The sequence below is a fragment of the Ranitomeya imitator genome, chromosome 1, assembly GCF_032444005.1.
Source record: "Ranitomeya imitator isolate aRanImi1 chromosome 1, aRanImi1.pri, whole genome shotgun sequence".
In the NCBI taxonomy this organism is placed as follows: Eukaryota; Metazoa; Chordata; class Amphibia; order Anura; family Dendrobatidae; genus Ranitomeya; species Ranitomeya imitator.
In genome coordinates, this window is record NC_091282.1 from 660,369,785 (window position 1) to 660,394,484 (window position 24,700).

General features: G+C 44.1%; 1 protein-coding gene across 1 annotated transcript; it reads right to left on the bottom strand.

Annotated features, from left to right (window-relative positions):
• Positions 1-800: 800 nt before the first annotated feature.
• On the bottom strand, positions 801-13,198 carry ADAMTS4 (ADAM metallopeptidase with thrombospondin type 1 motif 4). Its single transcript, XM_069728867.1, has 9 exons — positions 12,114-13,198; positions 6,039-6,377; positions 5,678-5,810; positions 5,403-5,573; positions 5,008-5,294; positions 4,735-4,921; positions 4,441-4,616; positions 4,139-4,314; positions 801-3,928 (listed from the first exon to the last, which is right to left on the bottom strand). Exons 1-9 carry the CDS (start codon positions 12,732-12,734, stop codon positions 3,493-3,495), a joined length of 2,526 nt encoding a protein of 841 aa, XP_069584968.1. The 5' UTR covers positions 12,735-13,198; the 3' UTR covers positions 801-3,492.
• Between the last annotated feature and the right edge of the window lie 11,502 nt (positions 13,199-24,700).

Here is a 24,700-nt window from a genome sequence, read left to right on the forward strand (position 1 = left end):
ATGACCATTCCACATGGCCCTCCTCACCCTGACCGTTCTCTGCAGGCCTCCCGCCATGACCATTCCACATGGGCCTCCTCACCCTGACCGTTCTCTGCAGGCCACCCTGCCATGATCATTTCACATGGCCCTCCTCACCCTGACCGTTCTCTGCAGGCCCCCCGCCATGACCATTCCACATGGGCCTCCTCACCCTGACCGTTCTCTGCAGGCCACCCTACCATGATCATTCCACATGGGCCTCCTCACCCTGACCGTTCTCTGCAGGCCACCCTGCCATGAGCATTCCACATGGGCCTCCTCAACCTGACCGTTCTCTGCAGGCCACCCTGCCATGATCATTCCACATGGGCCTCCTCAACCTGACCGTTCTCTGCAGGCCACCCTGCCATGACCATTCCACATGGGCCTCCTCACCCTGACTGTTCTCTGCAGGCCACCTTGCCATGACCATTCCACATGGGCCTCCCCACCCTGACCGTTCTCCATGGTCCTCCTCACCCTGACTGTTCTCTGCAGGCAGCCCCGTTCTTACCGTTCTCTAGAGGCCGGCATATTATTTTAATCATTATCTGCAGGACGCTCATACAACTCCTGATACTTCTCGTCTCATACTGGACATACGGTATACAGGATATTAGTGGCTGCACTCAGTGTCAGGCCAGATTAAGCCCACATTCTCACTATCACTCGCACACTATCTCACACACTTTCATACTCGCACTTTCTACTCGCACACTTTCTCAAACACACTCTCACACACTCTCTCCACACAATACATTACACCGGGCACAATAAAGTGCGTCTTGTTCTTATTTTATATAAATAGATATTAAATAATTTTGTGCATTTTAACAATACAAATAAAAATTACATATAAAACCATCATCGCTAATAATCATGACATGAGGGTCTGATCCTTCCGAGATCTGAGACTGCCATCTCTTGGATCTAAGGCTGTAGACTGCACAGTCTGGGTGCGGGTACCTGCCATCCTTGGGTTGTGTCTGATTACTGTATGTGCTGCACTGCAGTAGTGCCCTATGCATTAGTGATGTCCTGCTCTATGGTGGAGGTTGCTTTTTGGTATTCTTTTGAGTATTTTTATGGTTTGGGTCAAAGTTTGTGTTATTTTCTAGATCTGCCTTTTCCATGTGCTACCATACATGGTGGCACCACATTGTCTCAGTGTGCCGTTTTGTGTGGTCACATGACACCAGCCACACCACCATTGAAGTGTGATCATCCCGAATTAATTATAACCAGTGTCTGGCTGGTGGATCTGTCTCTAGTTTACAGTGCAAAGCATTGTGGGTCCCTAAGACATGTGGTACAGCATCTGCTATGCAGAAACCTCAAGGAGATGGTGATGGTGGGTTCTGTCTTGTCATGAGTCCTAGGGATCATCTTTATAGTCCTAATTGTAGTAATATCACATCTGCTAGTGGGTCGGGCGGTATGACTCTTCTGATGGAACCATATGGACAATGTTTAGGCTTAAGTAGGGATGTGGTAAGAAGTGGGATCGTGTGTATTCCTATTGGTGTGGCTGTCCCATATGTTCCAATGTGTCCTACATCTGTCTAGTTTATGATTTATAATTTAAAGTTGGATTTCGAGAGCTGTTAGTTGAAGTTACTTGTACCGTAAAAGGCTGATACAAAAGAATAAATACATAAATAGACTAGAATATGTGCGCGCAGAGGGCCGGATTGTACCAAGAGCCTATAAAACTGGTGGCAGAGTCTCCAGCTGTAGGGAGCATTGGGCCGTTGGTGACACCCATTTTATAGACCTTTGGCCAAGTTGCGAATCCTTATGTTAATTCAGAACTTTCTAGCTACATACTCTGGTAATGTTAGCACCATTACAAGACTTTGTATACCCCAAGGAACAGGACTGACCTGTATCCAACTCTAGTCTTGACTAAGGCTACTTTCACACTAGTGTTGTTTGCTGTACGTCGCAATGCGTCGTTTTGGAGAAAAAACGCATCCTGCAAAGTTGCCCGCAGGATGCGTTTTTTCTCCATAGACTTTCATTAGCGACGCATTGCGATGTATTGCCACACGTCGCATCCGTCGTATGACGGATGCGTCGTGTTTTGGCGCACTGTCGGCACAAAAAAAAAGGTTCCATGTAACTTTTTTTGTGCGTCGAGTCCGCCATTTCCGACTGCGCATGTGCAGCCGGAACTCTGCCCCCTCCTCCCCGGACCTTACAATGGGGCAGCGGATGCGTTGTAAAACTGCATCCGCTGACCCCGTTCTTTTTTTTTTCGCAGTTTGCGTCGGTACGTCGGGCTGACGTATGGTGACGGCCCTGTACCGACGCCAGTGTGAAAGTAGCCTAAGTTAAGGTCTGCTGGGATTGTGTGATGGAAGCCCTCTATAGCACCTCTGAAATCTCAGACCTGAAGAGACAAGCTAAAATCTAATGGACGTTGTATAGTAGAAGCACCGTGGGCGAGACCCCCATATTTTATGGTAAGACCTTTACAATAGCAAAGCTCCCAATTCTATCAAATCGCCCAATGAGAAGGTCTGTTTCTTCCACCCTCAGAAATATCCACCTTCACTGACCCCTCACCATTAGGCTGCCGTTAAACTAGCAGTATTTGGTCAGTGTTTTACACCAGTATTTGTAAGCCAAAACCAGGAGTGGAACAATTAGAGGAAAAGTATAATAGAAACATATGCCCCACTTCTGCATTTATCACCCACTCCTGGTTTTGGTTTCCAAATACTGATGTAAAATACTGACCAAATACTGCTAGTCTGACAGCAGCCTTACTCTATGACTATGCATATTCCAGGTTCCTCATATTAACCCTTTCAATTGATCTTCCATTATTCCTTAACCCCATGCCCTGCTCTTGGGGATAGCTACTAGCGCTGTCTGGGCTTTCCTTTAATGTTTTGGTATCAACTTATTTATCCTATATATTTAATTTCATATTAAATAATTTCGGGTATCCAGACCCTACTTATCAGTTCTTGATGAGGAATTAACTCCTCAGAAACAGATATCGAAGAGTTCATTGATAAGTCCTTTGACTTCCTCGACGATTGGGTGGTTCCCCTTTCTTTTTTGGCCTTCAGAGTTCATAAGGATGTAAATAAGCATCCAGACCAAAGTTAAAGGCCAAAAGGAAGACCTTTTTGCGAGAAACCACCAGAAGTGGACCAGCCATCATCACTGACTTATTGTTTATATACAAGAGTTTTGAGATTTCCATTGTGATGCGTCCATACCGCTTATCACCCATTATTACAAGTCTCTGGATGATTATGTGCTCTGTGAGCCAATACGGCAGTTGTTGAAATGACCATTTCATGGACCAGTTGCCTTAAATTTGGACCCGGATACTTAAACAAGGTTCTTGTATCCGTCTTGAAGACTAGATCTCTTCACAAACCTTTAATTTCCAGCCTAGTATAATAAGGCAAAAGTAAGTTTTTGTTTTTCTTCTGTTTCAGTCTTAAGTGTCGCCTATTTTCGGCTGTTTCTTGTCCTCTTGAGAATTTCGAGAATCTGTGCTCTTCGTTTCATCCAGTCTTCTGCTGCTTTCTTTGGTTGGGTTGAACGTGTGGCCGGTTTTGGGACAAAGAAGGTGTACTTAAGACGTGGCGCTCTTTGGTCACTTACGACCAAAGCTTGAACGGTCAGGGACTCTTTCAGGGGTCCGCGTCCCACGATGGTCTCCGTGGATTTGGTGGCTCCACTGTAGCGTAAGGTCAACCCTCCTCCAACATTGACATCTTGTTCAGATGGCACCAAGATATAATTACCATTGAGTGTATATGATCCATTCTGCCGTTTCAAAGCCAGGTAAACTCCGTCACTGGTGGAGGATGAGCCGCTGTTCTGACGGATCAAGATGTTGGTTGCTCCAGCTGGGATGGTAACCACGTCATTGTATCCATACCTAAAATAGAAACATTTAGATCTTGAGTGACAACAAATATGGACATGGTTACAGTTCTTGCTGAGGTTTCCCTCAAGCATTCCCAGACCCATGAATGGAGGGCATCACGTTAGGCTTTGAAGAAGTAGCTGACCGTGCAGTGACCCACTGGGTTTTATGTGGCCTTTAAGAAATCTAAGAGTAGAGAAGGCGGCTCCAGTAAATTCTTACCTAGGTTTTGTAAACGATCCATATGTTTTGCTACAGGCAGAACCATTTCCTCCACACACCATGCACTTGTCAAATTTCTTCTTGGATCCAATAACACGGTCACATCCGGCATGGACACAGCGCCCTTGAACGCAAACTGAATTGGAATCTGGAGAACATGGAGTACCATCTGCTACCTGTAGAAGAAAACAAACTAGGATTAAGGCTTAGAAACCTTGCTTTCAGCAGAATTGTGATGGCAGCTCTGGCTGTGACTAGAAAATACTCGGGTTAGTAGAGTAAACATTGAACTGGATACTCACTCTTGGCTCTAGGACATAGTAGTATCCCAATGGTCGGGATTGACAGGTGAGTTTACACTGATCTTTCTCTGCGATTCCGTTATAACGTGGTACCCAGTCCATAGGTGCGGGGAACCCCTTGAAGAGGTCGACTCTGTGGTTGTAAGTAGCACACTGCTGCTCTCTGTAGGTCAGAGCTGCAATATTAAAAGAATATTGTTCACCTTTATATCACTGACTCAAATCCAGCACCATCTATATCAATCCATCCTTTTTTTTACAAAAAGCTTGACTGGTAGGACAGGTTCTACTCACCATTGCCAGTGGGACACTCCTGGGTATTACAGGAGCGATACTGTGTCCTTTTTCCCTCACAGTATTTGCCACCATTTCGGGGAACGGGCTTATTGCACTCACGGTGAGAAAACTGTACTCCACCCCCGCATGTTCTGGAGCATTCGCCATAGGGACCCCAGGAACCCCAGCCACCATTAACGGGTGTCTGCCATTAGAAAAAAGAAGATTTTTGATTTTGAACTTTGGTGTTGATCTTCACATGACATGATACATAGTGGTAGGAGTACTTACATTGTAAGCTTTCATCTCCACCCGATTGATACATTTGCCATTCATGCAGGTCTTGCCCACTCCACATTGGGTACCATCCGCCCAAGGAAAATGCTTAGTTTGGCACATAAAGTGACCATCTATCCGGCCCGTGCACCACAGAGATGAGCAAGGAGTGTGCAGGTTGGGACAATGGCGAGAGTCTGGTCCAAAGGTCAGCTGGCACTGGCGATCCGAGTCATAGTCATTACCGGGGAATGGAACTGGTAGACGAAGTGGAGCTTGAGGTTTGTCCAGAAGACAGTGACCTGGAGGGTAGAGATGCAGAGCTTTATCAACCATTTTAAAGAGGTTGGTGCCATAAATTTCCAGTAATGCCAGTATGATGTAGATGACTTTTGGGTAGTTTAACTTACCATTGCCATTGTCCAAAAAGTCTGTGATGAACTTAGCACTGCAAGGTGACCACAGTTCCTCCGGGTCTACGTAGGACATGACTGGCGCCATCATGTGTCTAGTGTTGCTTGACGGGCGGTTGAGATCAACACATGGTTTGGAATTGTCGTGAAGCATGTTGAACACGTGTCCTATGGTCGAGAAGAGATGATATGTTACCATGACCTCCTCGAAGTCATCAGCTAAGATGAGATTAGGCAGCAATGTTATCAATGATTGACCCTCATATACTTACCAAGCTCGTGTGCCGCAGTAAATGCGGACTGCAAGCCGTCATCTTCCACGATGGAGCAGCTGCGTGATGGATCACAGACTGTCCCAACATCTGCCATCCCCAGTGTGTCACAGGTGGACAGTCCACAGAGGTTCTGTTAAAATTGCATTGATTCATTATTTCAGTGTGTTTATATGCATCCAGAACAGCATTCATTGTTCTGCAGAGCTGCATTAACAATTTATTAAGCGTTCAGCGAACATCTCACTGCTGCCCTCCTCTGACCTAATGTGGCTGAGTCTAACATTCCCAAGAGGCAACCAGCAAAATTGTAAATGCAGCTCAAGATGTGACTGGAGTATAAGCCGCAGTAAAAACTTACCTGTCTGGTAAAGAGTATGGCTGTGTCAAAGTGTTCAGAGTCGGTGTCATTAGGCTTATTCAGACCTTTCTGCCACTCACAGAAGTTCCTTAGCATCTCGGCAGCATTAGTGGTCATCTTCAGTCCCCCATAGTTGTTCGATTTGTCTGCCCGGCCGATGACAACCAGCCGTGTCACGACAACGTTAACTGGGTTCTTCAAACTTGGGTGGCGGAAGAATTTGGCTGCGGCTGCCATGACTGTCAGGAGGTACCGCTTGAGGCCTGCACCATGGAAAGTTGCCATAGTCTCATCCGCAACTACCAGGGTCTCCACATAGCGAGGAACAGATGCAAAACGCTACAGAAAATAGGAAAAAGAAGCAATTAATAAAGTACATTAGTAATTAAAACAATGTGCAATCTCAAAATGGGTATTTTCTATTTCTGAGTCACAACCAAAATGAATGCCATAACAGATCACCTCTATGGGAAATTCCCTTGGAAAACATCAACCCCTTGAGATCAAGAAACCTTGCCTTGTCCTCTCCTGTGTTTTTCCAGAAAGACAAGGGGCACGAGACAGATAATAGCAGTGTTGCCAGCATGGATGCCACAGATGTCTTACATGTTGGCCATGACTGAGCTTTCCATATATATTACATTTCTGGTCAAAACTTTCTTAGAAGACATCTAAACCTTGTCTTGGCCTCCCTTGTGCCGCTCCAGAAAAGCAAGAGTTACTAGAAGATTTGGAGACTAGACAGATATTTGGAGAGCAGATAATGGGAACACAATGAGCACATGAGTTATGACTGTAGAAAGGCCCTAATCCCAAGAACGTGTATGTGAGGGGGGTAGAGGCCTCACATTTACAGCTTCATGCATTAGGGTGACATCACCACTGACGCGTTTCTGCTTTTTTGCGATACTCTATAACTCACCGTCTATGCTCAATGTCAGATGACACCCAAATAATAGTGAGCCGGGTTCTCCTATTACCAATCCATCCCTGATGTTTTTTGTTTTTTATTCCGATGACAGCTTCCTGGAAAAACCGTCTGGTTATATTTCTATCTCTACATGGATTGCGCAAATCCACTCTTGATGGTATGTCCTCACCACGTGTTACGTACACACTGCGTAATGTGTGGGATGGGAGGACAGCTGATGGGTACGGGACGTACTAGTCCTTCCGAAATCTCCCAGATCTGTTTCTTTTTCATGTCACTCTACTTCAATTTATATTTCTTGGAAGGAGACGTGCTCTGATGTGGCCATTACCTAGAACGAGTCTTTCAAGCTAAGGCCAAGATACAGCGTAGTCTGAGAAAATGTAGGCTATGGTGAATGAAGCTTTGAGCGGCCAAGCTGGAGATCTTATCGATACGGTATAGTTACCCAGACAAAAGGCTTGCAGGGACTTATTTCCTCCCCGACTCTCTTTCATTTCCTCGAAGGCTCCTTATCCCGTTTATGCGGCATTGTCGCTCATCACAGGATTTTCTGGGTCATTGGCCCTGGATGCTGTTCACCTATTGAGCATTGTACGGGAACCCTACCCCTTCCTTCAAAATGTACAAAGAAAACATTCATTCATTCATCGTCTGGGGTGGGGGGGATAGGTTGACTGAGTAAGCAATCATACATTGAAGTCTCATGTTTGGACCATATGATGAGTGATGGCTGGCAAATCACCAGCACAAGAGAAAGCGCTACCATCATGTTGCAGAAACAGCAGTGTGCCATACCTGTCTGTACATATCATAGGACCCCTTCAGCGTCTGTCCTTTGATTTGGCTAGAAAAAGCTTATTTGGGGGGCCACCTTGATTACATGGTGAAACATGTCCGTCAGCAGTACAGCTCACTACCTCTTCGTGCTTGTGTTATTTCCTATACAGGAAACTTCCTTTTCATATTACACAGACTTGGTTTTCCCTGTTGAATAGGAAACTACCACTCCAGGCCAGTCAAGTTTGCATTTGCTAAAGAAGAGACTTTTTTTTATCACATTACATAGACTTGTTTCCCGGCTAAATAGCAGACTGCCACTTCGTGCCAGATATGCACACTGTTAAAGAGACTGCTTTACGGTACACAAACTTATCACCCTTCTATATACGAGACTAATTGTGCCTTTTAGAATTGTGATATCTGCTGCAGAAGAGACTTCCTTTTTATATTACACAGACATGTTTTCTCTAATCTATAGGAGATTACAACCTCACACCTGGCTTTTGTTAATCCTTTTTAGAATAACATGGATTTGTCTCCTTCCTCTTCAAGAGATGGTCATTACATGCTCTACAGTCTGGTCATAGCTGCTGTAGAAGAGGCTTTCTTTTCATATTACACAGACTTGTCTCCCTGTTCTATAGGATATGCAAATTGCCTCTTCTGAGAAAAAGAGGACTTAAACTCTATAGCGCCAGCTGTTGGAAGTAGCGAAGTCACAACCCTTTAACGAGTCGTGCAATATGACTTGGGATAAAAGCCAAATCAGTATCTCAATTCGCAGACACGGTGTTTCGGGCTGTTGGCCCTCGTCAGTGCGAAGCATGAGAACTGATTTGGCTAGGTGAGAGGCTCTGGCCTGGGGCCTAAGGGGTATCGTTTCTCCTTATGGAGAGTGACATAGCATCTCTGGCTTCTTCTATAGGAGAGTGAAGTTACATGCTACACAGACCTGTTTTAATGTACTCTACACAAGCGACTCTCACAAAGGGTTTCATCTGCTTCACAAGAGACTGCCTTTCCACTCTGCACAGACTTGATGTCAGTCACTGCTATTCAAGCCTCAAGGAAGTAGATATTTTAAGAAAAAGAGAAGGTGCAAAAATATCAAAGAATATAAGTGGTGGCTGTGCTGAGAAGGAGTGTATGGGCAATACCTAAAAAAGAAATAAGGAAAAGTTGAAGAATCAGGTCCAATTTAAAGCAGCCAGGAAGCAGTTAACAATCGGTAAGGACACGGGTAACTTGGCCCCATTGCTGGCACATTTCTGTATTTTTTGGAAGTGTTCTGCCAGAGCCGAGAGTTCAACTTCACGTTGTCACATTATTGGGAGACGACCAGCAAAGTACAAGATTGGTCATGTATCCGATGTCATGGCGGCTACAGGCGGGGCCCGACTGTGCTGTACTTCTGTCGGGTGCAAGGAGAGAGTTGAAGTGATAGTCTGCACATATTACATGTCTGGAAAACCAGGGCAGCTGTGAATTTTGAAGCATGTTTACAAGGAGCGGAGAGTATGGGCAGATCTGTAGGTGCCTCCGATGGGCCGTCTTCTACTACCTATCTAAATCCGTGTTTCACACGTTACATTGCCACAAGTTGAAGATGTAGGTGTAGCATTTGCCAGAAACCTTGTGGCTCTTCAACTGTTGAGGAATAGACAGTATCAGAGCAAGGAAAATCCCTTTTGGAACAACTGAGTCTGTAATAAAGTTTTTCCTTTTTTGCTCATATATCTGGGTTAAGATGGAAAAAACGTCTTGGTGTAGTCTTGCTGGAAAACGGATGATTGTAGGAAAAATAGTTTTGTGGTAAAGGCATTAACCAACATAACCTTACATTCCTTGGCTTGTACCCAGACAACCAGTCTCTTCAAAGCTCCTGGAGATGCGGACATGTCAGTTTTCCATCTATCTGCCCCCACAATAGGCCTAGACAGAAGTCAGTGGGAGACTTCAATGACTTGGTTAAGAGTCTACTTTATTGATCGGTTTCTTCCTTCCACGAGTGGGATGTCAACTGTTGCCCTTCCGTCTACCTCAGCTACCCCAGGAGGCGGTCATATTTATTACTACAAAAACATCCAACTTTATAGAGATATACCATCTGGTCTCAAGTCCACATCCTCTGATATAGCAATTTAGAACTCACAAGCTGTGTAAGACTGAGCCTAAAATGTAAGCGATTTATCTGCACCCCAAAGTATGGTGTAAAACTATCATATTCTCCAAAGAAAGGTTCCCACCTGTAGTCACTGTTACCCCCAGCTGAGTAATGTACTGAGTAATATATAATACTGCCCCCTATGTACAAGAATATAACTACTATAATACTGCTCCTATGTACAAGAATATAGCTACTATAATACTGCTCCTATGTACAAGAATATAGCTACTATAATACTGCTCCTATGTACAGAATATAACTACTATAATACTGCTCCTATGTACAAGAATATAATTACTATAATACTGCCCCCTATGTACAAGAATATAACTACTATAATACTGCCCCCTATGTACAAGAATATAACTACTATAATACTGCCCCCTATGTACAAGAATATAACTACTATAATACTGCCCCCTATGTACAAGAATATAACTACTATAATACTGCCCCCTATGTACAAGAATATAACTACTATAATACTGCCCCCTATGTACAAGAATATAGCTACTATAATACTGCTCCCATGTACAAGAATATAACTACTATAATACTACTCCTATGTACAAGAATACAACTACTATAATACTGCCTCCTACATACAAGAATATAACTACTGCAGCACCACTCCCTGTAGATGGTAATACTGTATGAGTATTATTCCATGAATGTACATGTATATACGGTAATTCATTATTTAGGTACCCAATACATGTATTTGTCATCACTTCTAGAATATTTCGATTCACAGTCACACTGACATTCTAGGTATTTTTCTCCGGCATGTGCTGTATGTGCACATAATCATCTAGAGATCAGAGCAACACTCGCTGACACATCCTGATAGATCATCTTTCAGATTGTTAGGTCTCATTCTATGGTTGGATTCTTGTCATCAAACATCCCGGTCTGAAGGTCTTATCTCAGGACAGGCTCTCATTCAGCATCTTCGTACACCTGTACAAGCTGATGATGTTTGCTGTGGCACTGGACCCCCACCAGACAGGCTCAGAAAGTAAAGGGGCATCAATCCAAGTGCTAAACAAAGCGTAAGCGTGACAGATTGTGGCAGATGTCCGGCAACCCTACGTCAGGGGAGGCCTATATTATATTGACTGATGCATGAAAAGCAAATGTTTCCTGGAAGTTTGAGAGGAATGTGGAACAGGTCGGGACAAGGAGCAGAGAGGAGACTATCATAATCAGTGTCAGATACAAGTTACTTATCCTAACATCAAAGTCTATACTACTTCTATCGGTCACTCCTTTCCTTATGCTTAGTTACAGGAGAATATAATCAGATGGTATTATTTACATAATGACCCTGGATAACATCCACATCTCATCTGCAGTAGTTGCTCCTCATCCTTATATTTAATCTAAAAGAAAAAACTTATGTGCCAATTTTTGAACAAGACCCCCCACATGCCTAATAAAGTTATAACTTTTACCACCAATTATATGGCATTTCAATATGTTATGATTGATAAAATAATTTATCCAGCTTTATAGCTATCTGTAGGTTTTAACGGATTGTTAGATACATTCATACATTTAATATGATGATGCCCATTAGGCCCTAGGACAGTAGTTCCTTGTGTACACACAATATGTGAAGGTCAATGAGATTCTATCAACTACATAACATACTTTTTAGCTTTTATCGTGCTCACATAGAACAGTATTTGGGATATTGTGACCATTTACACCTTCAATGAACTTGACCCAATATGTACAACTCCTTTTAAGAATACTGTGTCACCCATAAAAGGTAGAATTTGCACACTCTGGAAAACATAAATGAGACCCTTCAGAAGGTCCACCACTGCTAAGGGACGGATGATCAGCTGCATGAGTATGATGACTACAGCAATGACCAAAGCAGTGGTTGGCACAACCACGTCACAACACTGCTTTGATGGGTTCCAATCCAACTAGAAATTACTCCATTTACTCCCACATTCAAAATGTTTGCTGACAAATTTACTGCCATTTTCTTTTCGGGTACTTGAGGTCTATGGATACACCAACCCATAAGAGTACCCTGCTGACTAAGGCAATGGTGGTTGACATTTGGCAGATATGTGACAACTAGAACTTGTTGACGTCCAAACCATCAAACCCTACTGAACATTGCCCAATTACATAGCATAGATACATAATATACATGTGACAAATGTCATGATCTCACCTTTGATCTCTTTGATGAGGGTGTCTTGTGTTTTCCAGAGTGATTATTACCATCAGGTTCTCCTGGCACTCTCATGGACACTTGAGAACCAACATTGCACATAGGTCCATTGCCTTTCTCTTGCACCTTCCTCCTTATGATGTGAGCTCCAACTCCCTCGGCACTGTTTTGTCCTCCACCTTCCATGGGTTGAATGTGGTATTCTGTCCCTCTGAACTGGAGAACGCCCAAGAGAGATGCTTCATTGTAATTCACTGCTGCTATAGATTCCGGGTCATAATTTACAACACCGGTAAAGTAAGCGCCAGATTCGGAAAGACCATTTGCATCTGACTGTCCGTTTCTGCCAACGTACTGTACCATCAAGTCCTCCGAGAGAAAGCTGGGATCTCTCTCCAAATCGAGGACCAATTCTTCACCAAAAGCACGAAATCGGAATATGAGGTGACTTTGTGAAGATACCTCAATACCATTTCCAGACCAGCCTGGCTGCTCCTGGCGGAAGCTGGAGTTTAGTCTTTCCGGAAACACAATTTCCTCCTTGTAACCGGCTTGAGGTCTCTCTCCAAGAGCAAGAACCACGTGTACCCAAGCAGCAGTAAAAACACTGAGGCAGAACATGTTCACAAACACCCTAAGAACCTATAAAATGTAAACTTAATTTTCTAAAAAAACTTATCAATTCACCTAAAATCTCACAAATTCACAAAAAAAAGTAGCACCAAAAATGATGAACCCAAAATAGGAGTCCTGAAGAGAGGAAGATGATTCTGTACTCTGTGAAGATTTCTCTGAAAACTTATTTCATTGGGAGAAAGTCCATCTTTCCAGTCTTGGAGTCAATTTCTGGGCGTTTTTTTTTTCTTCGAAATTCAAGTTTTGCTGATTTTGTTCCACCTCAATTTTTGTTGCAGAAATTTATAAAAATGTAAAAAAAGCAAAAAAGTAAAACTTAGAAATGGAATAAAACTGATAAGATCAGAACCCAGGAATTAATTTTCTTTGTGCAAAAAGCAAAAAATGTTGGCTTATGTTCTAAAATGTCTTGGCTCTGCTCCTTGCAGCTCTTTCTTCCCTTTCCCCTCTTGTTCTGTGAACTGACTGATCATTTAGCAGCGGGCTGTATTTAACAGCTGTCTCCGCTGAGCCCAGATTGGCTGGAACTTTTTTTTTTTTTGTTTCCTCTCTCTAAACAAAAATTGATGTAGCTCAAACACTGGGGATAGTTTTTTTTTCATAAATGATGATTAATATCCTGCCTTTTCCCCATAACCAAACCCCCACCCAAAAAAGAAAGACCCCTGAACGGAAGTCGTTAAGCTCGGAAAGGGTTAAGCGAGCAACGATCCAGCCCTCCAAGTTCAGAAGGCTGTGGAGAACAAAGATTGAGGCTGGCTTCCAACTTCTGACACAGCTGTTTTAATGTATGTCTGTATTACTCGCCCCTCATTCCCAGCTTAGTTCTACTGAGCCTCACCCGTCTGTCTCTCTGGTGAGCTTTTATTGTATTTTTGGATTAATTTTTCTGTTTTTATCCATTTTTTTTCTGTCTTTCCATAACTTGATTGCTTAGTATTGGAGGTGGCATGGTTTTGGCATAGCTCTAGATCCCTAATAACTCTAGTGATGTCAACTCCTGAGACTAAAAACGTGGCAACGAGTTTTTGCATAATTTTCAATTTAAAATTTTTTATAAATAGTGGATAATTTTACAGTATTTTGTGACACAATTTTGTTTAACTAAACTTCACACTTAACAAGTCTCGAGATGTGTCCTATATGTCATCAATAACCTTTACGTTTGGACAACTTTGTCCTAATGTTGCGTCTAATTGAAGACCTTAATGATCACCGTTATTTTTTATCTCCTTCATTATCTCCTTTCTGTCCATCACTTGATAAATCACTATTTTCGTCACTCATAAGCCCTTTTTTTTATCCATTATGATGTCTTCTCGGCATATCTCTGATAACCATCATCTAACACAACAACATGGTCGGTCTCTTGCAGTGGCTTAACTAGAATCTGATGGGTGCCCAATGGAAGATTTGGATCGGGACCCCACATCCTGAATAGATCTATGCCCCATCCTGGTATATATATCTGCCATCCTGGTATATGTCCCCCGTTATGTTGCTGTTCTTTAATTGTCGAAAAAAAATAAACTATTATACTCACGAGGTGCATGCATACAAGGGCCTTGTAGCAGAAGTATAATGCACTCCCCATAAACCTTCATATAGTTTATTAGACAGCCAATAATCCTCCCTATAGTATAATGCACCCCTCATAGTCCTCCATAAGGTATAATGCATCCAATAGTCCTCCATATAATATACTTGACAACCCATATCCTTCATATATATTATGCACAGCCCATATCCGTCATATAGTATAATGCACAGTCCATATCCTTAATAATATTATTATGATAGGGCCATTTATTCCATGGCATTTTACATGTGAGGAGGGGTGTACATAATAAAAACAAGTACAGTAATCTTAAACAATACAAGTCATGACTGGTACAGGAGGAGATAGGACCCTGCCCACGAGGGCTCACGAGGGATGGGTGAGGATACAATAGGTGAGGTTACTGCAGTTTGTAGGCTTGTTGGAAGAGGTGGTTCTTCAGGTTCCTTTTGAAGGTTTCCACAGTAGGCGAGAGTCTGATATGTTGCGGTAGAGAGTTCCAGTGGAGGGGGGATGCGCGGGAGAAATCTTGTATGCGATTGTGGGTAGAGGCGATAAGAGTAGAGTATAAGGAGTAGAGAAGGAGATCTTGTGAGGATCGGAGGTTGCGTGCAGGTAAGTACCGGGAGACGAGGTCACAGATGTATGGAGGACACAGGTTGTGGATGGCTTTGTATGCCACGGTTAGGATTTTGAACTTGAGTCTCTGGGTAATGGGGATAAAGTGCAGGGTTTGACAGAGGGGAGAGGCCAGCGAATAGCGGGGGGGATAGGTGGATTAGTCTGGCAGCAGAGTTTAGAATAGATTGGAGGGGTGCAAAAGTGTTAAAGAGGGGAGGCCACGGAGCAGGAGGTTGCAGTAGTCAATGTGGGAGATGATGAGGGCATGGACTAAAGTTTTTGCAGATTCTTGGTTGATGAATGTACAGATACGGGAAATATTTTTGAGTTGAAGTCAGCAGGAAGTGGAGAGGGCTTATAAAGCACAGCTCTCAGTGAAATTTTGCTTGGTCTTCCAGACATTACCTTGACCTCCAATGTTCCTGGTAACTGCCATTTCTTAATCACATTACGAACTGAGAAAAGGGCAACTTGAAAACACTTTGATATCTTCTTATAGCCTTCTCATGCATTGTGGGCCTCCACCATTTTCATTTTCAGAGTGCTAGGCAGCTGCTTAGAAGCACCTATAGCTGCACTTTTTTTGGTACAAGGTTAGAGTAGGTTGGGTTTTTATAAAGCTGGGAAATTTTCATCACCTTGCCTTTCCTAACAATGATAGTGAACAAGCCATAACCTTAACAGGCTAATAAAGGTATGAAACCTTGGTCAAAGTTATCTGAGCACACAAATCTCCAAGGGTGCCAAAACTTTTGCATTGGCCCATTTTCCATTTTGTAATTTTTTTTTTAAATGTAAAAAATTACTATTTATATTTTTTTTGCCTAAAATACAAAGGAATGTGTCAACTTTAACTTTAGGCCTTTTAGAGATCATTTAATCTTCAACTTGCTTAACTGTTCACTGTTAACCAGGGGTGCCCAAACTTTTACATGCCACTCTATAATGCACATCCCATAGTCAACCAAAGTATAATGCATCTCACAGTCATCCATAAAGTATAATGCATGGCCCATAGTCATCCATAAAGTACAGTCATCCATAAAGTACAGTGCACATCCCATAGTCATCCATGAAGTGTAATGCACAGCCCATGGTCACCCACATGGTATAATGCACAGTCCATAGTCATCAATGCAGTATAATGCACATCATATAGTCATCCATAAAGTATAATGCACAGCCCATAGTCATCCATAAAGTATAATGAACATACCTTAGTAACCCATAAAATATAATGCACCCCTAAAGTCATCCATTAAGTATATTGCACAGCCCATAGTCATACAGAAAATATAATGCACGGTCCATAGTTATCCATAAAGTATAATGCAAAGCACCTAGTCGTCCATAAAATATAACGCAGAGCCTATAGTCATCCATGTAGTAGTATGGCCACCGTGTACCTACTAATTTAAAAAAATAAATATGTTCCTTTTGCTCACTGATCAGCGGCGTCCTCTGCTGAATCCGGTAGCTGAGTTCAGCATACAAGCGTCAGAAGCACTTGACGTCACTGCCATGTGCCACCAGTCACGTGCACGCCAACGTCAGCTGCTGGTCTCTGATTGTCTGACAGCGTGTTATGCGACGCATGGACCCAATGGATTTGTGTGATGCAATACACTTTCACTGGATGTGCGTTCTCATACACACATCCAGTTGAAGTTTCTGCTGGCGTCGGCGGGTCCCCACCCGCATGTGCCCTGTCATGACCTCTTCAACTGCGGTTGTTACACCTCTGTTCCCTCAATTTCATTATGCAGTTTTTTTACCTGTAATATTTTTTTTGGGGGGCGCCAATGTTGTCTTCTCGTCCTAAGGAGATCCATCTCCATATTTCTTGGTCCTAGTTTTCACCACTCATGACAAGTCCATGTCCACAAAAAGCTCCAGGAAATCTTAATGTTTGAGCCTTAATGTTGCATGAAGTCAATGTTCTAGTCTACCACTTCTTACAATCACTAATAATTGAGCATAAGGGGTCGTAAGGTCATTTTGGACCAACCTTATATTTTGAATGTTGCTCTATCAACGTTAATCTGGTTAGTTCAATTGCACCGAAATATTACCCATTCATAGAATATGGGCTCCGTCCCCATAAAAAGGTCTTTCGCAGATGTGACCTTGTTGGGCCCTCTTATGTTTGGGCACGTTCTTGTAATCTCGGTGACCCAGCTGTTGTCTGGTCATCTCTTCTCATGTCTCTTTCCTCTGACATACCAGGAAAATGCGGTTTGTGGGTTTTGTAGAAAAACAAACCAGAATCTCCGTCTGTGAAAACGTTTCTCCCCAAAAGACTAAGCAGATAATATTTACACACCCGGGGGTTCATTTATTTTTCATATGAATGTGAACTTCTAAGTTTATTTATCCAAAGATTCTGCACTCCAGCAGGGTCTAATATCTGAGAGTCACAATGACGACTGTGACAGGACCACCAGTTGTGGCATATTGGTGGGCACCATATTATAGGACCACTATTCTCACCATGTGGAGCGTTCGTCTCACCATGGTTTGCCACTTGAAGCTTATTATTTTTGACAGGCTTAGTTTCTCCTGTGTAGTGACCTCATCAGTCAGAGTCCAGTGATGTCACTCTCCACCAGGACTAGGGTCACGATTATCTCCATCTTCCCAGGAAATATCGCTCTATCCAGATTAGGGCATAAGGATATATTGAAATGTGGGCCACAGGGCTTGCCCTTTACCAGTGCAATAATATGTGCTAACGATCCTTTATTAGATGGGAGATATTAAGACATTGTCCACATCCCGGTAGTGGTTTCTGTGTGTAATGTGTTTCCTGTGATGAGGAGAGGAAGTGGCCACCGCATAATGTGATGTAGCGCTTAATTAGTAATTACAAGCCCGATGATGACATCAGTAGATACTGATATTCATCATAGTGCCATCAGCATAAGTTCCCAGAAAAATGGAAGTTGTAGTTCCCTAGAACAGATTAGATGTTGTTTTCATGGAAACTGCTTTTTGTCATAGTCAAATATCTCCTATTTTGATACCTCAGTCCAGAGCACCTGCTGACATTTTTCGACACACCAGTTCCTACGTTTTTATGTATAGTTGAGTCATTTGGCCTTGTTTCCATGTGGAAGCTTTGGTTTGTGGCATTATGTCTTACATGAACATGACTTCTGGCCAGACTGTAGTTGGATCTCACTGGTTGCTGCCAGTTGTGAACTGATGGCACTGCTGGACATCTTCCGAATTCTAAGGGAAATAACGTGATGTGCCTTTCAACTGCAGCATTGTTTCCTTAGCCGATTACTGCACCTACTGTTCTCAGTGTTTTCTATTTCTTCGTGCTACTTCACAGGATTTTGAACAGTAAATCTTGAAACCCCAGTCTGCTGGAAAATGTTTGCCTTGGAGAAACGTTGCTGATGCAGTACAATTACCTTGTTTCTTGGTGCTATACTCAATCTTGCCATAGTGTCTCACCGGTGACATGAAACAGTCTTCCACAACCTCACCTTTGTAGCAGAACTAGTTTGTCTGTTCCTCGCCCAATTTTAAGCCTCCTACGTTGCTTTAGTTAATGAAAAGGATGATCATTATAACTTATTTGGTATACTTTGTCACTCATACCCCTGGCTACAATCCGGCAAAACCCCTGACTGGTCAAGTGTACCTAGAAGAAGTAATGAAGGCAAAGGTCGGTCACCGAATACTGATGGGATTTACGCTTTTATTCGTTGACTTTTGGCAGCATTCTTACTCTGCGGCATTTTTGTACACCTGCCTAAACCTTTTGCGCAGAGCTGTATGTATATTGTAGGTGTACGCTCTGTGTATACACAGTATACATGTCGGCTCCCTGTACATGTTGGGAGCCTTCTTGTGTAACGTGTATTCCCTTACCTGTGTTGTATACGTGACGTCGCCCCATGACACGGACGTGACACACTTCCCGGCTCACACGTCACTCGGCTCCCAGGAAGTTCTGTGAGTCAGACGTCAGCACACCGTGTTCTCCACTTAATGGGAACGGGAAGAAATAAACTCCGGGATTCCCTGTCCTGCGTCTGGATTGTGCAACCTGGGAAGCTGCGGCCGGGCCCCTGCACGGGAGCTTCCTCCATGACACCAGATGTCCTGCTGGATCCTCAAAGCCGTGGAGTGTCAGCTCCTGGGCACAGCCTCATCTGGTATTATGATGGCTGATAACAGAAAACAGTAGCGAGGAGGGGTAACGGCTGAGTACCCCTTTAAGCCTGTGTCCCTGCGGGATCTCGTATCATCACATCTGGTTCCATCGCCGGCTCATGTACATTTGCGGTTCCTCTCGTGTCATCTCTACTCACTCTTTCATGTCACAGCTCAGCACCAAATGGGACCAGGATTAACCCTTACTGGTGCCGGAGACCCTCCACAGTCAGCCTGGAACTCAGGTTGTCCCCCAGCTTTCCGGACCCCTTGAATGGCAGATACTCCTATGCATAGCGACTATTGGCACTTTCACATGATGGCAGTGCTGAGTATGGTGACCAATAAGATCACAGCTTAATTTCTCCATGCTGCACTGGAAGAATGAGAACTGAAATCTGATAGGTTGTTAGGCGCAAAGAGATTAGCAGCCCATAGTGTCCTGTAAAACATCTGCTCTCATATTCCGAGAGATTACAGAGCAATGAGAGCTGTTCTGTAATTGGTTGCTATGGTTAACGTCTCTGTCCATGCCTCTCTACCAGAAATGATGCTCGTCCTTCATCCATCTGCGAAACATGAACATGAAGATGAGTAACATCAGCGAGGGGTAACGAGGACACAGACAGAGCACACCTGTCGGTCCATGACTGACACCTGGGCCTGCCCCCTGTCCAAATAAGAGTCACATGTGATGTACCTGCCCCAGGACACAGTTACCTGCGGAGTAGGGTCACATCACTGTGCACACCGGGGAGGGGTATCTAAGCCTGTCCTGTGTGATACATGCTGCTGTACATATCACTGTGTCTGTCAGGAGGTGGAGGAGTGATGTTCTGCAGAGAGGTCAGTGGTGTAATAATCTGCAGGATATATCACTGTGTCTGTCAGGAGGTGGAGGAGCGATGTTCTGCAGAGAGGTCAGTGGTGTAATAATCTGCAGGATATATCACTGTGTCTGTCAGGAGGTGGAGGAGCGATGTTCTGCAGAGAGGTCAGTGGTGTAATAATCTGCAGGATATATCACTATGTGTCTGTCAGGAGGTGGAGGAGCGATGTTCTGCAGAGAGGTCAGTGGTGTAATAATCTGCAGGATATATCACTATGTGTCTGTCAGGAGGTGGAGGAGCGATGTTCTGCAGAGAGGTCAGTGGTGTAATAATCTGCAGGATATATCACTATGTGTCTGTCAGGAGGTGGAGGAGCGATGTTCTGCAGAGAGGTCAGTGGTGTAATAATCTGCAGGATATATCACTATGTATCTGTCAGGAGGTGGAGGAGCGATGTTCTGCAGTGAGGTCAGTGGTGTAATAATCTGCAGGATATATCACTGTGTCTGTCAGGAGGTGGAGGAGTGATGTTCTGCAGAGAGGTCAATGGTGTAATAATCTGCAGGATATATCACTATGTGTCTGTCAGGAGGTGGAGGAGCGATGTTCTGCAGAGAGGTCAGTGGTGTAATAATCTGCAGGATATATCACTATGTGTCTGTCAGGAGGTGGAGGAGCGATGTTCTGCAGAGAGGTCAGTGGTGTAATAATCTGCAGGATATATCACTATGTGTCTGTCAGGAGGTGGAGGAGCGATGCTCTGCAGAGAGGTCAGTGGTGTAATAATCTGCAGGATATATCACTATGTATCTGTCAGGAGGTGGAGGAGCGATGTTCTGCAGAGAGGTCAGTGGTGTAATAATCTGCAGGATATATCACTATGTATCTGTCAGGAGGTGGAGGAGCGATGTTCTGCAGAGAGGTCAGTGGTGTAATAATCTGCAGGATATATCACTATGTGTGTCAGGAGGTGGAGGAGTGATGCTCTGCAGAGGTCAGTGGTGTAATAATCTGCAGAATATATCACTATGTATCTGTCAGGAGGTGGAGGAGCGATGTTCTGCAGAGAGGTCAGTGGTGTAATAATCTGCAGGATATATCACTATGTATCTGTCAGGAGGTGGAGGAGCGATGTTCTGCAGAGGTCAGTGGTGTAATAATCTGCAGGATATATCACTATGTATCTGTCAGGAGGAGGAGGAGCGATGTTCTGCAGAGAGGTCAGTGGTGTAATAATCTGCAGGATATATCACTATGTATCTGTCAGGAGGTGGAGGAGCGATGTTCTTCAGAGGTCAGTGGTGTAATAATCTGCAGGATATATCACTATGTATCTGTCAGGAGGTGGAGGAGCGATGTTCTGCAGAGAGGTCAGTGGTGTAATCTGCAGGATATATCACTATGTATCTGTCAGGAGGAGGAGGAGCGATGTTCTGCAGAGTTCATTGGTGTAATCTGCAGGATATATCACTGAATCTGTCAGAAGGTGGAGGAGCGATGTTCTGCAGAGAGGTCAGTGGTGTAATCTGCAGGATATATCACGGTGTATCTGTCAGAAGATGGAGGAGCGATGTTCTGCAGAGAGGACAGTGGTGTAATCTGCAGGATATATCACTGTGTATCTGTCAGGAGGTGGAGGAGCAATGTTCTGCAGAGAGGTCAGTGGTGTAATAATCTGCAGGATATATCACTATGTATCAGGAGGTGGAGGAGCGATGTTCAGCAGAGGTCAGTGGTGTAATAATCTGCAGATTATATATAACTATGTATCTGTCAGGAGGTGGAGGAGCGATGTTCTGCAGACAGGTCAGTGGTGTAATAATCTGCAGGATATATCACTATGTATCTGTCAGGAGGTGGAGGAGCAATGTTCTTCAGAGAGGTCAGTGGTGTAATAATCTGCAGGATATATCACTATCTGTCAGGAGGTGGAGGAGTGATGTTCTGCAGAGGTCAGTGGTGTAATAATCTGCAGGATACATCACTATGTGTCTGTCAGGAGGTGGGGGAGCGATGTTCTGCAGAGAGGTCAGTGGTGTAATAATCTGCAGAATACATCACTATGTGTCTGTCAGGAGGTGGAGGAGCGATGTTCTGCAGAGAGGTCAGTGGTGTAATAATCTGCAGATTATATATAACTATGTATCTGTCAGGAGGTGGAGGAGCGATGTTCTGCAGACAGGTCAGTGGTGTAATAATCTGCAGGATATATCACTATGTATCTGTCAGGAGGTGGAGGAGCGATGTTCTGCAGAGAAGTCAGTGGTGTAATAAACTGCAGGATATATCACTATGTCTCTGTCAGGAGGTGGAGGTGCGATGTTCTGCAGAGAGGTCAGTGGTGTAATCTGCAGGATATATCACTATGTCTCTGTCAGGAGGAGGAGGAGCGATGTTCTGCAGAGAGGTCAGTGGTGCAATAATCTGCAGCATATATCACTATGTATCTGTCAGGAGGAGGAGGAGCGATGTTCTGCAGAGGTCAGCGGTGTAATCTGCAGGATATATCACTATGTATCAGGAGGTGGAGGAGCGATGTTCAGCAGAGGTCAGTGGTGTAATAATCTGCAGGATATATCACTATGTATCTGTCAGGAGGTGGAGGAGTGATGTTCTGCAGAGAGGTCAGTGGTGTAATCTGCAGGATATAACACTGTGTATCTGTCAGGAGGTGGAGGGGCGATATTCTGCAGAGAGGTCAGTGGTGTAATAATCTGCAGGATATATCACTATGTATGTCAGGAGGTGGAGGGGCGATGTTCTGCAGAGAGGTCAGTGGTGTAATAATCTGCAGGATATATCACTATGTATGTCAGGAGGTGGAGGGGCGATGTTCTGCAGAGAGGTCAGTGGTGTAATAATCTGCAGGATATATCACTATGTATCTGTCAGGAGGTGGAGGAGCGATGTTCTCCAGTCAGGTCAGTGGTGTAATAATCTGCAGGACATATCACTATGTATCTGTGAGGAGGTGGAGCAGTGATGCTCTGCAGAGAGGTCAGTGGTGTAATAATCTGCAGGATATATCACTATGTATCTGTGAGGAGGTGGAGCAGTGATGCTCTGCAGAGAGGTCAGTGGTGTAATAATCTGCAGGATATATCACTATGTATCTGTCAGGAGGTGGAGGAGTGATGTTGTTCAGAGAGGTCAGTGGTGTAATAATCTGCAGGATATATCACTAGGTATCTGTCAGGAGGTGGAGGAGTGATGTTCTGCAGAGAGGTCAGTGGTGTAATAATCTGCAAGATATATCACTAGGTATCTGTCAGGAGGTGGAGGAGCGATGTTCTGCAGAGAGGTCAGTGGTGTAATAATCTGCAGGATTTATAACTATGTATCTGTCAGGAGGTGGAGGAGCGATGTTCTGCAGAGAGGTCAGTGGTGTAATAATCTGCAGCATTTATCACTATGTATCTGTCAGGAGGTGGAGGAGCGATGCTCTGCAGAGAGGTCAGTGGTGTAATAATCTGCAGGATATATCACTATGTATCTGTGAGGAGGTGGAGCAGCGATGCTCTGCAGAGAGGTCAGTGGTGTAATCTGCAGGATATATCACTGTGTCTGTCAGGAGGTGGAGGAGCGATGTTCTGCAGAGAGGTCAGTGGTGTAATAATCTGCAGGATATATCACTATGTATCTGTCAGGAGGTGGAGGAGCGATGTTCTGCAGAGAGGTCAGTGGTGTAATCTGCAGGATATATCACTATGTATCTGTCAGGAGGTGGAGGAGCGATGTTCTGCAGAGAGGTCAGTGGTGTAATCTGCAGGATATATCACTATGTATCTGTCAGGAGGAGGAGCGATGTTCTGCAGAGATGTCAGTGGTGTAATAATCTGCAGGATATATCACTATGTATCTGTCAGGAGGCGGAGGAGCGATGTTCTGCAGAGAGGTCAGTGGTGTAATCTGCAGGATATATCACTATGTATCTGTCAGGAGGAGGAGGAGCGATGTTCTGCAGAGGTCAGTGGTGTAATAATCTGCAGGATACATCACTATGTGTCTGTCAGGAGGTGGGGGAGCGATGTTCTGCAGAGAGGTCAGTGGTGTAATAATCTGCAGAATACATCACTATGTCTCTGTCAGGAGGTGGAGGTGCGATGTTCTGCAGAGAGGTCAGTGGTGTAATCTGCAGGATATATCACTATCTGTCAGGAGGAGGAGGAGCGATGTTCTGCAGAGAGGTCAGTGGTGTAATAATCTGCAGAATACATCACTATGTCTCTGTCAGGAGGTGGAGGAGCGATGTTCTGCAGAGAGGTCAGTGGTGTAATCTGCAGGATATATCACTATGTATCTGTCAGGAGGAGGAGCGATGTTCTGCAGAGAGGTCAGTGGTGTAATAATCTGCAGGATATATCACTATGTATCAGGAGGTGGAGGAGTGATGTTCTGCAGAGAGGTCAGTGGTGTAATCTGCAGGATATATCACTATGTATCTGTCAGGAGGAGGAGGAGCGATGTTCTGCAGAGGTCAGCGGTGTAATCTGCAGGATATATCACTGTATCTGTCAGGAGGTGGAGGAGCAATGTTCTGCAGAGAGGTCAGTGGTGTAATAATCTGCAGGATATATCACTGTATCTGTCAGGAGGTGGAGGGTCGATGTTCTGCAGACAGGTCAGTGGTGTAATAATCTGCAGGATATATCACTATGTATCTGTCAGGAGGTGGAGGGGCGATGTTCTGCAGAGAGGTCAGTGGTGTAATAATCTGCAGGATATATCATTAAGTATCTGTCAGGAGGTGGAGGAGCGATGTTCTGCAGAGAGGT